Genomic DNA, 17,169 nt, shown 5'->3' on the forward strand with positions numbered 1-17,169 from the left:
ATATTAAAAGTGACAGGACTAAGCACATCTCACCAAAAAAATTTTATGCACGTGAACGCCAGAAAAAGGATGATATTGATATTCAGAAGATACGTTCATGTGAAAATCTAGCAGATCTATTCACTAAAACGCTTCCAACTACAACATTCAAGAAGCTGGTGCACAACATTGGAATGCGTCAACTAAAAGATCTTCAGGGTTGAACTAATGCAACAATGAGGGGGAACAATTGATCGAAGGGGTATTGGCATACTATACTCTTTTTCCTTCATCCAAGTTTTATCCCACTGGGTTTTCCTGGTAAGGTTTTAATGAGGCAGTTTTAACCTATGCAATACCATTTTCAGATTCACAAGTATACTGTACTCTTTTTCCTTCACTAGGGTTTTGTCCCACTAGGTTTTCCTTAGTAAGGTTTTAACAAGACATATTCTTAGTGTAGTGCAATGGACCCCAAGGGGGAGTGTTATATATATATATATATATATATATATATATATATATATAACTATACGGGGTCCACAATGGAATATGTCATCCATGAGGACACCTTTGGCTTGGGGAGCAAGATCACACTTATGGCTTATATTGGAAGCTTCATTTTGAAGCATATAAATAGCATGTATCTACTGTTGATCTGCGAACTACCATAAGAAGCATTGAAAATAAATGAAAATATATGTTACTCTTTGATCTCTATTTCTCTCACTATATATGTGTGTGTGTGCCTATTACACTGCCTATAACATATAAATTATAAGATTCTTTTTATTTGTTATTAAATAAATTTTTGTTTTTAAATTATTCAGAAAACTCTCAAACAATAAATATACACAAGCAGCCGGCTGGAGACCAACCAAAAGACGTTGAACAAAGGAAAATGAGAGAAAGGGGGGGAGGGGGGATTAAGAAGCAACGACCACCTCGCTACAATTACAACAGCAAGACGCTACCGGAACCGCGACCTAAAGGGTCCCTTCCTTACATTAACGTACGACGACCTATTATCCTTCTTCTCTGGCAGCATAGTTGATTATCCAGTGCAGCGTTCCGGTTGCAAATAGCAGCTACCCGCTACGTCATATCTCCTTTTCCGATCAACCATGTCATCGAAGCGCGACCTAGTATGTGTCATGGACAGTGACACAAAGTCGCCATCAGCGACCACCATGGTTGCCAGCAGAGACCAAAAAGGTTGCCCTTGGCGGCAGCCTTCATCTCCAAAAGGTGACCGCTCGCCAGAACCTATTTCTCTCTTTATCCTCTCCAATTGAGTTTTCTCTCCTATCTGTAATCACACACACACACACATACACACACACACATATATACTAACACACACCGTACATATATATACAAGATACATATATATCAAAGATTTGGAAGGTATTTAAAAAAAAAAAAAAGAAGGAAGCTTTTAAAATTTTGGGTTGGGTTGTATTCGAGTCGAGCCCAAGCCCAACCCGAACATGGCTGGGCTTGGAGAAAACCCAACCCGAATTGGACCCAATTTGTGAATTTAAAAACCCAAGTTTCAAAATTTTCGAGTTGGATTTGGGCTAAGATGGGTTCGCCAGCCTAAGTTGCACCCCTAGTTTGTATTGCTAATTTTATTACTCTTTTATTATTATTATTATTCCTATTTATGTTCATCTGCTCCTATTTCTAGGATTTTTTTCATATACTTTTATTTGTTGAATAAAGACCACACATTTAGGAGAAAAAAAAAAAAGAAAAAAAAAAGTAATGAAAATTAAAAAGAAAAGGCCATGTGTAATGAAAATCAATGGTGAGATACATAGATGTATAATTGTTAGAGAAAGAAATGACAAGTCAATTAGTAAAGTTGGTGAAGGGTAGTAGCATAATTTCATAATAACAATAGGATGGACAGTTTGGGAATTAAAAGATAATGTACAATAAATTTTTATGTTCAGGTCAGACTTTGATAAAACTCCATTAATTTGAAAATTTTGAATTTGACTCCATTATTTTGGCCTTTAACCTCCAAAACTCCATTTTTTTTTTTTTGTAATAATCCCAATAAAGAAGGCAACTTTATATATGGGCCATTATTGTAGCACAATTTTTATTAAAAAGGCTTACATTCAGAATAGACATGTCCCTGATTTCTTCAATTTTTTCATTCATATTAAGCTTTATTATTTATAGTCATACAATGTATATTTATAAAGATTTTTAATAGCGTAAAATATAGGTGCATATTGTTGATGTCCGAAACTTTTTCATGTTTTTGTAAAATCAAAGCATCTTTTTTTCTGCAAGAGTGTTTGTAAAATCTAATTTGTTACAAATTATAAAATAACTTTTGAAATTTAAAGTTTAATTCATTAATAAACAATAATTATGATTTAATTTATTAAACATTTTATAATAATAATTTTTAATATAATAAAACAATAATAGAAAACTTATCCAAGTATGATTTTATGAGATATAATCAACACAGTAAGTAGATACACATTTTTACACTGTTAAAATAAATGTTTGAATTGAAAAGAGCATTAAAAAAAAAAAAAAAAAAAAAACAACAACAACAACAGAGAGTACAAATGACGGTATGATTTGTGTTGAAAATCCTAAATTATTATCATAAGATAAAAATAATAGACTTTTTTTAAAAAAAAGAAAAAGTAAATTTATATTTAGGAAAGAATTAGAAAGAAATAGAATAAAAAAGTTAAAATTATATTATTAAAAATGTATAACTAACGTATTGAAACTCTGTGTATTTTTAATAATAATATATATATATTGCACACATAGTGATACACACACGCGACTTGAGAGAAACTGTCATGGAGAGTTCCGACATGGGCTAAGGCCCAGTGGGCTTGAGACACGTTAGGAGATTAATATATCAATTTCTTTTTTTCAACCATAACCTTTTGGAGTTCTTCAAATTTTTTAATTTTGTTGCATATCAATACTAGTTGTAACTTCATATTTCTTTCAGACTTTCTATTTTATTGACCTTCTTACACATCAATTATCTGCACAATTAAATCACTATTTCTTGAACTAAAAACGTAAATAGTGTTTTTATATTTTGTTGAGCTCATATCAAGTTAAGTAGGAGTAATTTTTAAATAAAAATTGTATTAATGTAGTTAACCTGATAAAAACCTAATTTAACCTTCCAACATCATCAACTTTGTGTGTTATATAGTTGTTCTGTGCCCTTTAGCCTTATTTACAGTTGAGCCCGATTCCTTAATTTTAGAACCAGAATTCATATTGATTTATCGGTTCAACAATTTTTTTTTTTTTTTTTTTTTTTTTTTTTTTTTTTTTTGCACCCTTAGCCGGCCATGTCCTAAAACCAATTATAATGCACAATTTAAAGAAATTGGTCCTATCAACATATAAAAACTGCCAACAATCAATTTAAATTGTGCATTTTGATTGGTTGTTAGTCCGCTTGATTCATCTTAAATATATTATGTATTTGAAGAGAAATTATTATATAGTTCTGGTCCATTTAATACTTACATAATATATCACCAGAAATTATTCTTTGGTCGGGTTTACATGACACTTTAAACTAATATAATAAAAGTTAATGTTAAGGTTAAACAATTTGTTTAACCAAATGAGTTTCTATTCATTTAATGTTGTGGATAAACTTAAATGGGTCTCATTCACTAAATATGGGTATGTTGATGGGACTCCAAACAAGGTGATGCCATTCCAGTGAGGGAGAAGAAGGGGGTTCAAGACACAGCATGGTATGTTTCATGGAAAACTTCCCAGAAGGGGAAGGAATCTAAATGATTTTGTCTCCACAGAAAGGGTTGGGAGGAGGAATAGCTAGGATTTCAGGGATGTGGTTTGATATGGTGTTTGGGAAATGCCAGGTGGGAGTCTGAAATGAAAGAATTGGGTGTCCCTGCCATCACCCACCATGTGTTTGATAATTGGAAAAAGCACAGCTTCTGAGTTGCCGTATCCTTCTCTAGCTCTGCATTGTTGACAAGGTAAGTTCTAACTTCTAACCCACTGCACCCATATTCTTTGAGAAATGTTTTGACTTTAGTGCCCATATGTGTTAGATAATTCCAACTCTCTTGAATGTTTCAATGTTTGGTAATCCAAGCCCACCCTATGCTTTAGCTTTGCAAATGGTTCCCCAAGCAACTTTAGCTCCTGTATGCTTCATTTCTGGCCCTGTCCACAAGAAATTTCTGAAAATGCCATTTAGTTCAGTGATTACACTCTTTGGAAGGATGAACATGCCTGCCCAGTAAATGATTGTGCTGAAAAGAACAGATTTGATTAGGAGAAGCCTTAAGCATAAGATAAATGCCTGCATCACCAACTGGACTTGGATTGTTCTTTTTGTTTTTTGTTTTTTTTGTTTGTTGTTTTTCAAAGTGATTCCAAAAGTGTATGACCAAATATGAACCGCGAAAGTACATGACCCTTTTCTTAGTTTGTCTATACAGTGCATTCACTTATCAATGGAGATGAAGAAAGGACAACCCATCACCCAGTCAAAGATACTTGTGGTGGTCTTTTAAAAATATTCATGCTCAAGCTTTTCTATCCGTTTCTTTTGCCAATTTTTTTGAACTGGCGGCTATAAAACTGATAGGGCGGCAAAGGAATGCCTTCTTTCTTTTCTTGTTCCTCTATCCTCTGTCCTTCCCAGCTTTCGGTTTATCAAAGCTCTTTTCTTGTTAATTCCTCCATCCATTGTCTTCACCAGTTTAATTTATTAAAACTCTCTCTCTCTCTTAAACAACGTAGTTATTGTAGTTCCTTTTTTTTGGGTATAAGAAGAATCCTAAAGACTTCGTTTGGCATTCATAAAAAAAAGGACTTTGTTAGGCCATGGCCATGGCAAAGTCTATCTTTTACAATGTATCAGTGCTTTTCATGCTTTTGTGTTTTGGTGTTATTGAAGCAGCTCCTGAAGGTGCTCTGGTCACAAACCTTCCAGGGTTCAGTGGCACTTTTCCTTCAAAGCACTACTCAGGGTATATACGTCTCCTACAATAATTATATTAAATAAAACTAAACATTGTGTTTAATTTGTGTTGATTCTTGTAACTTGGAATGTGAAGATTTGTCACCATAGATGGGAATCCTCCAAAGAATCTATTCTATTACTTTGTCGCGTCCGAAAGAAACCCATCAAATGATCCTGTTGTTTTGTGGCTCAATGGGGGACCAGGTTGCTCTAGCTTTGATGGCTTTGTTTATGAACATGGTACTGCTTCTTAATTATTCATCAAAATTTGATATTAAAATTTATCTCTTGTCAATTGATCAATGTTCTCTATTTTCTCTATATATTTTTTCTATTTCTTAAAAGTGAATTCATTTTTTTTCATGTCATACCTTGGATTTTACTGTTCTATATTGAATTGATCATTGCCAATATTTGTCTATGAACTTGGTTTTAAAGCATTCAAAACTTGATCACTAACTTGTCCTAAAGGTTAGGCTATTTCTTCTTCTTCTTCTTCTTATTTATTTATTTATTTTATTTTATTTTTTTTCCCTCTGCCCCTTTTATCTCAATATTAGAATGCCTAAATGGGGCTGTGGAAGGAGGGAGAGAATTTTTTAGAATGAAATATTTGAGTGATTCAATGTATTTGCGAACGCACCATTTTTTGGACAGTGGGTTGTTACCTTTTCACTAATTAGAGCTAGTACTCAATCTGCATTGTGTATCAAGTCACATGAATTTCCTTAGATATAAAGTTACAGGAATGAAGTCATATTCTCAATTCTCAATCCATTCATATTACAATTCAGACCACATTTAATTAAAAAAATTCAATCTCTATGATGCCCTTTTTTCCGTCAACATTTGTTACTAGGAATGCACTATTTATTTTGCAGGACCATTCAATTTTGAAGCTGGAAAGTCTAAAGGAAGCCTGCCCATTTTACATCTGAATCCATATAGCTGGTCTAAGGTTGGATATATAATCTTTTACAATGGTTTTTCATTTTTGTCTTGGAATTTTTTTTATTTATATATCCTTTCAATGACATGAACCAAAATAGTTCATAAATTTCATATTGATTTTGCTTTTCCTAACTTAATTTATTTCTCGTATTATCTCAAAATCTCTCGTGTATTTGCACTTTCCGAATTCTTGTCCCAGGTTTCCAACATGATCTATTTGGACTCCCCTGCTGGTGTTGGCTTATCTTACTCTCCAAACACCACCACATACAAAACTGGGGACATACAAACAGCCAAAGACACACACAATTTTCTCCTCAAGGTAATACTTTAATTCTTGAATTATTCTATGATAAACTTCAAGATAAATTCAATCCAATAAATTTGTGTTTTTTAAAAAATATATAGTGGTTTGAACAATATCCGGAGTTCCTTTCCAATCCATTTTACATCTCCGGAGAGTCTTATGCTGGAGTTTATGTGCCAACTCTTGCTTCTAATGTAGCAGAAGGTATTTTATGCTCACATATATTGTTACACATTCATGTTCTATGATCAGGTTTTTAATTTAGTGTAACATTAACTGGCCTTGTTGACAGGAATCAAAAGTGGTGTGAAGCCCCTTATTAATTTCAAGGTTTGTGACTTTGGCAACTCCAAATTCAAGGATTAGGTTAGATATATACATTGTTTGGATGAGCTTTGAATCCCATTGTGCAGGGTTACATGGTAGGAAATGGGGTCACAGACAGAGTATTTGATGGCAATGCTCTTGTCCCATTTGCACATGGAATGAGCCTAATCTCAGATGCTATGTTTGAGGTGTGTGAAACATATTTATATATATATATATATATATATATATATATATATATGATTTGAATGTTGCATGGAGATTGTAAACAATTAAGCCTTGACCACTTTATCATCCATTTGATTTTGAACTAACCATTTTCAAAGTTTTGGTTATTATGAAATTTTGACCCATTCCTGTATAGAATCAATCAATTATTTCCACTGCTATATGTGAGTCAACTCTGGATAAAACTGAGGTCTACCCATGTATATCTTCATGTACATATACTTGTTTACGGCAAAACAATAATATACTTTAGTTCCAAGTGTTGTAGTTCTAGCTTTATTTTAAAAACAAGTTTAAACGGTTACATGATATAAACCTGCTGTAGGAAGCTCAAGCGGCTTGCAAAGGTAACTACTATGATACCAGCAGTGAGAGATGTTCAAATATTCTTCGAAAAATCGATGATGTAAGTTGGCTTAATTATTTCACATGCATATTCTTTAACTTTCATATATATATATATATATATATATAAGCAATGCTACCACGAGGACATTCTCACTAAGTTCACTCCATTTCATTTGATGGATTGAGAGGCACCCTCATACAATCTTTGATGGCTAAGAAGGTGCGAGCTCAGTGAAAGTAACCTCATGATTGAGTTTTTTACCATATAATTTACTGTATTTGTAACCTCGCGATTAAGTTACGATTGAATTTTTTTACTGTATTTGTTTCCGATATATTTATGAAAAATATTTATCATCTTTGAAATTAAAACAAAAACACTGTATCATTTCTTTTCTCGAAGTAAGAAAATTACTAATATGGTTTAATTTTGTATGAAAATTACTAATAGTAGTTGTCTAATTTTGTACTCGTTTTTGGGGTGACTAATTGTTAGGTTTTGGATGGTCTAAACATATACGACATCCTTGAGCCTTGCTACCATGGTTTACCAAGTGGAAAAGACAATGATGTAAATGGAAGCGCCAACAGCTTACCATTAAGCTTCAAGCAATTAGGAAATAGTAGTGAGAAGCCTTTCGGAGTGAGAAAAAGGATGTTTGGTCGTGCATGGCCTTTCAGAGCACCAGCAAGAGATGGCCTAATGAAATTGTGGCCTCAGTTAATGGCAGAGGTCTATGTTCCATGCACGGTGAGTGCTCTCTCTCTCTCAAGTACGTCTAAAGTTTTTAATATCAGTTAAGGTAAGTTATTATGTCAGGCATTTTTTTTTTGTTAGGCAGTGTTAAGAGCAAGTGAAATTTTTTCTTTTCCGTCAGCAGTTATTATAATATTTTAGTTGAAATGGGAGTTAAACTTACATAGATGAAGAAAATTTGGTAAATTTATTACAAAGTAATGATTCCAGAGGAAGTCAGTCAATCAGTGTAATTTTTAAATAAATAGGGAAAATGTACGTGGAATTATGTTATATCAGATGAGAGCTAAGTGTAATTTTACCCTTTTAATTAATTTTCTTGTCTATTACGACCATTTTTGGTAGTCTTAAAGAGTGTATCAAATTCTTCGTTTTTATTTTCTCCATTAATGATCATATTAATGGTTTTTATATACAGGATGATACGATAGCAACTGTGTGGCTGAACAATGATGAAGTTAGGAAAGCAATTCATGCAAATCCAGTACGTGCACTTCCTAGCTACTTTCTAGTTGGAATCTCTATTAGTGCCAGTAGTTCTTCAATGTTAGGGTCTGTTTGGTTCATTTTTCTGAGAACAGTATTCTTTTTTCTGAAAACTGAATACTGTTCTCAGAAAATTGTGTACAAAAACCTGTTAGGTTGACCCTTTTTTAGAACTGTTTTCTAAAAACTCAGTTTAAAAAGGCCTATTTTCATAAAACTGTTTCTGTTTCTGAATTTTTGAGAACTGTTTTCTTAATGCAAACCAAGCAGGCCATAATCTTTTATATGACTCCTATTTCTTGTTTCTTGTTAAAATTAGGAAAGTGGACCTTGGGCCTTATGCACGTCTAACCTAAGATACTATCGTGATGCTGGAAGCATGATTAGCTACCACAAGAACCTCACCATTCAGGGTTATCGTGCGCTTATATTCAGGTAAAAGTATTCTCCTTTTTATTTCATAGTTAAGATTAATGAGACTTGTAGTGAAGTATAATATATAAACACGCATAATTATACATATAATTACGCGGGTAAAAGTTCATACATGCATGAACATGACCAATTCTTATATAATTTTGTTGCAGTGGAGATCATGATATGTGTGTGCCACACACTGGGACCGAAGCATGGACCAGATCACTTGGATATCAGATTTTGGATGAATGGAGGTCTTGGGTGTCTAATGATCAAGTTGCTGGGTAATCTCTCTCTCTCTCTCTCTCTCTCTCTCTATATATATATATATATATATACATATATATATATCCACTTAATTTTCTTTCGATGGCCCTTGATGACATATTCTACCATTCACATGAAGCCTTACTCAAAAGATAAAATGGACTATTTTTTATCTATTGCAGGTACACACAAGGATATGCTAACAACCTCATCTATCTCACCATCAAGGTCTGTATATGAGAAATTGCAATTTTTTATTTTTTATTTTTTAGGTATTTCTTAAAAGTTTTCAAAGGTCATTTACTTGGTGCAATTATAAAAGATCGCCACTTTTCAAGTCAAAATTGGCTTGAGTTGAGTAGACATAGCCTCAAGTTGTGTCTACTCGACTTAAGTCTATTCGGTCTGAGAAAGTGTTTTAAATTATGAAAATACGAATTGACAAGAGTGAGACCGAATAATCACTTTCTATAAAATAATACAAGAAGATTTTGTCCGTCTCTCGTCTCTCTCTCCTAGGTCCATAGATGGGACATAACTGTTTGATTAGTTTAGTTATTTGTTCAAGTATCATTTATCCACAAATATATACAGATTTTTTTTAAAAAAAATAATAATAATAAAATGTTATTGTTGTCAAATTGTACAGGGAGCAGGGCACACTGTACCTGAATACAAGCCACGAGAGTCATTGGACTTCTACAGCCGTTGGTTGGAAGCAAAAGCCATATGATAGATACCTGCTCAAGATGTTAATTATTTTTTTTATTTACACAAGAAATTGAATAATATAAAAATATTTCAAATTCACCAGAAAAGGCAATGAAAAAAAAAAAAAAAAAAAAAAAACCATCATGCTCTTTGTTTCATGTGCACCTCTCTTTGAAGAGCTGATCCTCACTTGGTACTAGAACAACTTGCAAGAAAAAAAATAAAGTAAAAAAAAGTGGTATTCCAAAGTGTGTTTACATACATATATATATATATATATATATATGTGTGTGTGTGTGTGTGTAAGTTGTTTTCAACTCATGGGCACACCACAATCCAAAAGAAAGTGATAATTTTTTTATTAGAGGTCTCAATGCATCCAAATTTGAGATTTCACAGGTCACTGCCATTTCTTATAACTCCAATTTAGCTGTCTATTTATATTTTTGTATCCACATTTATTAATTTCTATATATATATACAAAAATATAAATAGACAGCTAAATTGGAGTTATAAGAAATGACAGTGACCTGATTGTGAAATCTCAAATTTGGATGCATTGAGACCTCTAATAAAAAAATTATCACTTTCTTTTGGATTGTGGTGTGTCCATGAGTTGAAAAACAACTTTTCAATCTACAGCTGTCCACTATATAGTAGAGTTTATGGCAGCAAATTATATATATATATATATATATGTTCAACATGGGTCAAGTGTGTTGTGCCTTGTGACAGACACTTACATGTTTGGTCAAATCTCTCTCTCTCTCTCTCTCTCTCTCCAATATGTTTGGTCAAATCTCTCTCTCTCTCATAAGACTACAAGGCTACACAACCTTTCATGTGAATAAAAATTTGTTACAAGGATTTATTAATCTAAAGCATATGGTAACCTATAAACTACTTTTCATTTTCAATTCATGTCTATTTTCATTAAATAATTTTAGGCCAATGAAAGACTAGAAGTCTTTTCTAAGAGGTCAATGTTATCCCGACTCTAACGCAAAATCCGGATTAGATAAGATCTTATTCGATTCATTCTAGGGACAGAAATCTCTCACACTGTTTAGGTAGTGAGACCCAACCACATGTGATAGAAGACTCACCAATATGAGAGACACTGGACTAGGACAATGTGAAGAAAGTTAGGTTGGCTGGTTTGTTTAGGTAGAAAAAAAGGAAAAGTTGAAAGCATTTTCTGGTAACGTTCATACTATTTAAATTATAAAAGGAAAACTTCATATACTTTATGATAACTGATTTTTATTTCTTTCACTCTCACTTTATTTATTTATTTATTTTACTTTCCAAAATCCTTTTCCTCCTAACCAAACAAAGCCTAGGGAAGTATGAGAATTGAAAATATCTTGAAGCTTGACACACTGAGCTACAGGTGTGGTGGAAATATCTCAATTTGAGGGAATAGGAATCTGGGGAAGCTTCCAAAGTCTAAAACTACAGTGGTCAACAAACAACATATGGCTCTGAAATCTTCCAACAAGTCCAAAAAAAATACATAGCCCACCACATTGAGCTTTTGACAAATCCCATCCTATCAAATTCTGAGCTGTATCAATCTGTTTTTCTTTAAAACTTAGTGGCAAAAGCTTTATGGATCTTTAATGTAAGGGTGTAATCTCCCATCTTTTTATCAATAAATACAACTTGGAGAGAGAGATAGAAAGATATATATATATATATAGAGAGAGAGAGAGAGAGAGAGAGAGAGATGACAAGTGGGAAAGATTTTAGAATCAAATTTTTCAAGAAGAGAGATGGAAAAATACTTCATAACCACAAATTATTATCAAGGCAATAAACCAACAAATTTGACAGAAGAATTGAAGGCAAAAAAAAATCACGGAGAGTTGGATTCTACAAAATTCCAATTCTTCCACACTAGAGAGAGAAAGAGGATGATTTCCCAGACACACTAATACAGCCCGGCCCACCTCTCCGAACCAGAATAAACAACAATGGCCCTACATTTTTCACCATGTGAAGAATAATAAAAAAGGAAAACATAAACCAGAGAGACAAAGCTTAAACAAAAATGGAATGGAAATTAATTGAGAAACCAAAACCCAAACTGAACCTTCTTTTGTCTTCCATTATTTCCGAGCCTTTGTCTCCCCGGAAGCTTTCTTCTCTTCTTTCCCACCAGGCACGAACCTCGGCAAGTTCACCATTGTATTTACACGAGACACTCCTTCGAGAGCGGACCACTCTATTCCTGACTCTGCATATACTTCTTCCTCCTCATCATGCTTTGAGGGTTCCTCCTCTTTGCTCCCTTCGGCAACAATTTCCTTGCCAGTTCGAACAGTTCCAGAACGTTCCAGTCCTGTAGGGCTAGAGGGATCATCTTTCCCACACCCAATGTCAACTTGTTCCACTGAAACCATCTCTTTTGGTTTAGCAATGGAAGCTGTAGATAAATTGTTTGTGTTTGAGTCGAGGAAGAGGCAAACTACAGCACAATCATCGACTTTAGAAGTTGGGTATTTGCACCTCCAAGCACGAACTGCAGTCTCAACCAGGGTCCGAGCTGCAGTTGAACGTGCTGGGACAGAAGCTATAATGTCCACCACTTCTTTGTTTGTGAGCACATCCCAAATCTGTGATAAGTTCAACAAACTTAAGACCAAGAATGATAAAGGATTAATTAACTCAATAAAGCAAATGGTTTGAGTTGGGTCTCATACCCCATCTGTAGCCAAGACTACGAACTCATCCTTCTCTGTCAGGCGCCGATAAGAAATTTCGGGCACAGAGATAAGACCAAAATCCTTGAGGCAGAAATCTCCAAAAGCACGTGCCATGGCTAGACCAGGAGAGTCATTGTTTGGAAGCCAAACTCGGGAAACTTCTGGTTCATCCTGAAGGGCAAACACACGGCCTCTACATTTCCGGATCCTCTCTGCTTCCGCTATAGGAGTTAAAAAGTAGAAGTTCCAGACTAAATTTAATTACTTGCATTCCCTGTTTCTACTGTCGAGATAGTGGAAGAGCATTTTCCATAAAAAATTGAAAAGCAAAAATGAAAAGAAAAAAGGAAATCACTTCCTAGAAATGTAATATTTGGGCAAACAAAAGTATCACCTGTGCAGTAGTTAACCACTGAACTAATTTTGGTAAGACAATACAACCTAATTTGTCCAGTATATTTTCAGTTCATTGCGGACACCATAATAGCACCGTGCTAACTGCTTCAAAACAACTGCAAGACTTCCCCGCTTTTCCAATGCAATTTAACTTAATATATCCTATACAAATTTTCTGAGTTTCGCAATTTTTTGACACCATAATACCACGACCTCTTTGTACACCGCAGTTCTAATGTATTATTTTTTGTACATCATAGATAAAAGCATACATAACCAAGCAATTTTACTTGGCTTTCCATGGTAGCCAACTACTGAACCTGCTCTCAGGTTTTCCCTTACTGTTTTGACCTGTCCTTTCATGCCAAACCTCACCGCAGTTACCTGGATTCCCTAACTTGACACCTACTTAAACTACTCCCAGGTTCTCTTACTAATTTATAATTTTAACCCTTTGTTATCATGCCACTTCTCTGCTACACTATCCTCATGCATATTTAATTTTTTGATACCTTGAGTAATTTCCATACTTTAGGTTCATAAAGCACAACTAAACGTTGTGCCAAATAACATATACGAGCTCCAATCCCAAGTCTAAAGCGCCAATTTGGTGTTGCCAAACATAACAATAGTGTAATTCAGACCCACAAGCAGCAGGATTAAATATATATATATATATATAGAGAGAGAGAGAGAGAGAGAGATACCTGGAAGGTTTGGCTTTAGATCCACTGTTAACTGAACTGCAAGAAGAGAATCGTCTTTATCTCTCGTAGCCAGTACAGCTCTAGAGTCACCAACATTTCCAATCACAAGCTCCTGACCCTATAGAAATCAGAAAACAGTCAATGTGCTCATTATTCAGAAGAAAATATAATAATCCTATCGGAACAACTTTTAAATTTCAGTCAAATAGACCTGTTTCACCAGTGTAACTGCTGTTGTCCCACTACAGAAGCAATCAATATTCGTGAACATTCTCAGTTCCCTGTCCATAACTTTAAAAGCTTTCAGAAATGACTCTTTCAATGTCTGAAAGAGATCTGGGAGCTTTTCTGTTTCTTCAACATCAATGGAAGCCCTGGATTCATCCTCAGCAGATATAAAAGAAGTATCTTCAGAGTTCATGCTGCCTGTGGTATTAAGGCTGATTTCTTTTAGAACATCATCACTCTTTATATTAACTTCCCAGTGTGCACTTAGTTTCAAGGGTAGAGAATCTCTCACTCTCTTTGCAACCAAATGACCATAGGGACCATGGCCATCGAAAACACCACAAAAGACTGTGTCGGTCCTTGAACAAAAATTCTGAAAAATCCAATTTGCAGAATTAGTGAACAAAACTTCATCTTGCAAGCAAGTTGAGGAAATGGTGATACTTAAATCAACAGAATTATATAGTGAAACGCCTATTAGTTTATCCAGATGATGTCTATATATGTGTGGGTATATATGAAGATATGAATATGATCAACGTGTGAATGAGCAGTAAGAATGAAATCAAAGGAATCTTTGTTAGTGTTTACAGGGAATCCATGAAATTACAAAGTACCAAAATGTTATCCAACCTTAAAAGTGTGCACAGTCATGAGAATGAGCATCTTTCAGAAATCAACTCATCACACATTTTTCCTCAGTAATGAACTTAATCGACTTTAAATCATTCTTAACTTATGTCTTTAATACACAATATCTAGTTAAAGTGGCACCACGATATGTTTCAGTTCGAAGATATGTGCACCAGAAGTATTTAGAACACAGGCAATTAAGCAAAAAAATTAACATTTGTACTACTAGAATAAAAATTAGAAGGATGCAACAAAAGAGAATCACGAAGACATTCCAGATAAGGATGTGATCATCCAAATCATATGTTTGAACACTCATAAAATTTGCAAGAATAACCTCTCCTTTTTCTTTTTCTTTTTTATGGCATTTTGAATTAAAGAAATTGAGGTCGAATGTTAACCAATCTTTTCGTTGCTCAGATGCAGACTTGTGAGAAGAAAAGTGAGATAAGACTTAAAATCAGAGTTCCAATCTTGCACCTTAAAATCAGAGTTCCAATCTTGCACCCTAAAAACACAGTTTAATAATAATTAAGAAACTGCATCAAACTAACATAAAAATGTTCTCTCTTGAACCAGACAGCAAAACATCCTCCAGCTAAATACATCTAATACAAGACAGATAAGATAATAGAATGAGGATACAACCTAACTTGCTTAAGTTGATCAGAGATTGCATTATATTTGAAATCTCAGTAAATTGAGAACAAAATATACAAATAATTGCAAGACTATATCAATAGCTATGTAAGCATTAGGCATTAGTCAATAAAACAGTAAATTTGGGTTAAAGACGGTATGAAACCTGTCAATAATATTAACACCCATCAAATAATGGCATCTCAAGTAATCCATAACCGAAGAATAAAGATCTAAAAAATGCAAGTTCCCTCAAATTCTAAGTAGGCCACAGCAACTACAAAGAAAGCATATTCAACTGGTATTCAAGAAGCATTACTAAATATCTAATTCTAATAAACCATCAACATAACCATGAAATGGAAGAGGAGACAAAAAGCTAACCTCCCAAACAATCATGGCATCTTGATTGGTCCCTTTTCTGCCTTGCTGGGTAAAAAGCGAAGAGACTTCGCTAGACCCATTCAAGAACAATCTGCCTGGAATTCTGTGCAGCTGTTCTTCCCTCCTATAATCAAAGGAAGAATTCCGAGAACCGGGTCTTTTCTTTGACGTCTTCTTCTTCCTAACCCCCAGAGCAGACGTCGGAGAACCGGGGAGAGGGCTCCTGCTTTCAGTGGACAAGCAGGACCCCATCCTGAGGGCCCTGATAATATTTAGTATGCACTCCAGACCAGCCAGACAATCACAACCCCTGTTTTCACTAGACGGATCCGTCACAACACTTATAACAAAAATCCTGTAAACCCTTTTGATTTCACGGTCTAATTGTCAAATGAAACACCAATTCACATCCAACTCTCACAAATTGTGCTACTCAAATTCAATTACAAATCATTCAACCCTTAAAATAATTAGAATCTCAAAGTAGCTTTTTTTTTTTTCTTCTTTTTCTTAATAATGAAAAAAATATGAAAAAGTTCAGAAAGTGTAGAAGATAAATAGCAGATCTACAGAAACTCTTGCCTTTTTCTATTTTCTAGTTGCAAAATCCAACTGCTTTTCTCTCTCTACCGAACCCAAAACAGAAGATCAAACCCGTCGAACAACACTGAACCAACGAATCCGCGAGCAAATCTTCCACTTTATCCGAACCCGTGATCAATTTCCCAAACTCAATTTCCAGCTAACACAGCCCAATTCGAAGATTGAAGCTCTGAAATGAAACCAGAGCACTGCAATTGCAAAAAAATGAAGCCCTCCCCGACAGATCGAAACTGGAATCAATCCACAACAACAAACAAATGCATCAAAAACACGAAGGAATCAAGAGAATTCACAGTATTACAATGTAAAGTACGATGGAGGATAAAGTATAGCTCGTTGATTGGTCAAAGAAGAGAACGGAGCAGGTAGAGAGAGAAAGTGGAGAGGATAGAGAGAGAAAAGGGGGGTAGAAACAGATAACGGATGACAAGTTCAATATCAGGACTCAGGAGAGAGGAAAAATCGCAAGAACCGAGAAAATGGAGATCGCCAAAAAAACGCGACCAGGTACAGAAAAGAGACTTTCTAGAGAGAGAAAGCAGGAGAGTAGCAGAAAAAGGCCGCTTCACGGACAGTTTATACGAATTGCGTCCGTCACTCTCAAAATCTGAAAGCTTAATAATACTATAAATTAACTATAACATAAAAGTTAACTTATCACTGTGACATAAGATTTTTTCTTTTTTTTTTTCCTTTTTCCTAGACATAAGATTTAAAATATGAGTCATGTTATTTAGATTTATTTGTTAAAAAAAATTAGTGATACCAAAAAATTAAGTGATCTAACGGTATCATCTCGAACGGTGAAAGTATAGTGTGTGCCTTAATTGTTTTAACGTGAAAAAAAAAAAAAATAAAATAAAATAAAATGACTACGAGAAATGCCTTTTTTTTTTTTTTTTTTTTTTTTTTTTCACCACTATTAAGACTTATTTGGTAAAAGAATTAATGTAGTGATGGTGATTCTATTCACGAGTTTGATAAGATCATTAGCGTACATTAAATGTGTAAAAATCATTATGTACATTTAACAAGTGGATAAGATCAATACTGAACTCATTTACTTCTATGTATTTAT

At 34.2% G+C, this 17,169-nt stretch overlaps 2 protein-coding genes across 2 annotated transcripts; one reads left to right on the plus strand and one right to left on the minus strand.

The window, feature by feature from the left end:
- Positions 1–4,031: 4,031 nt before the first annotated feature.
- Positions 4,032–10,242, plus strand: LOC132271322 (serine carboxypeptidase-like 20). The gene is made up of 14 exons (XM_059772670.1): positions 4,032–5,000; positions 5,088–5,233; positions 5,875–5,951; positions 6,144–6,266; positions 6,353–6,455; positions 6,544–6,581; positions 6,665–6,766; positions 7,132–7,212; positions 7,651–7,905; positions 8,330–8,395; positions 8,717–8,832; positions 8,985–9,098; positions 9,264–9,309; positions 9,731–10,242. Exons 1-14 carry the CDS (start codon positions 4,855–4,857, stop codon positions 9,812–9,814), a joined length of 1,497 nt encoding a protein of 498 aa, XP_059628653.1. The 5' UTR covers positions 4,032–4,854; the 3' UTR covers positions 9,815–10,242.
- A 1,335-nt stretch (positions 10,243–11,577) lies between these two features.
- LOC132271323 (probable protein phosphatase 2C 33) lies at positions 11,578–16,679 on the minus strand. The gene is made up of 5 exons (XM_059772671.1): positions 15,489–16,679; positions 13,816–14,205; positions 13,605–13,722; positions 12,499–12,722; positions 11,578–12,411 (listed from the first exon to the last, which is right to left on the minus strand). The coding sequence occupies exons 1-5, from the start codon at positions 15,738–15,740 to the stop codon at positions 11,905–11,907; spliced, it is 1,491 nt and encodes a 496-aa protein (XP_059628654.1). The 5' UTR covers positions 15,741–16,679; the 3' UTR covers positions 11,578–11,904.
- Between the last annotated feature and the right edge of the window lie 490 nt (positions 16,680–17,169).

This window comes from Cornus florida, unplaced genomic scaffold, assembly GCF_030987335.1.
Source record: "Cornus florida cultivar Cherokee Brave unplaced genomic scaffold, ASM3098733v1 CherokeeBrave_3.0.0_Hap2_Chr08, whole genome shotgun sequence".
Lineage (NCBI taxonomy): Eukaryota > Viridiplantae > Streptophyta > Magnoliopsida > Cornales > Cornaceae > Cornus > Cornus florida.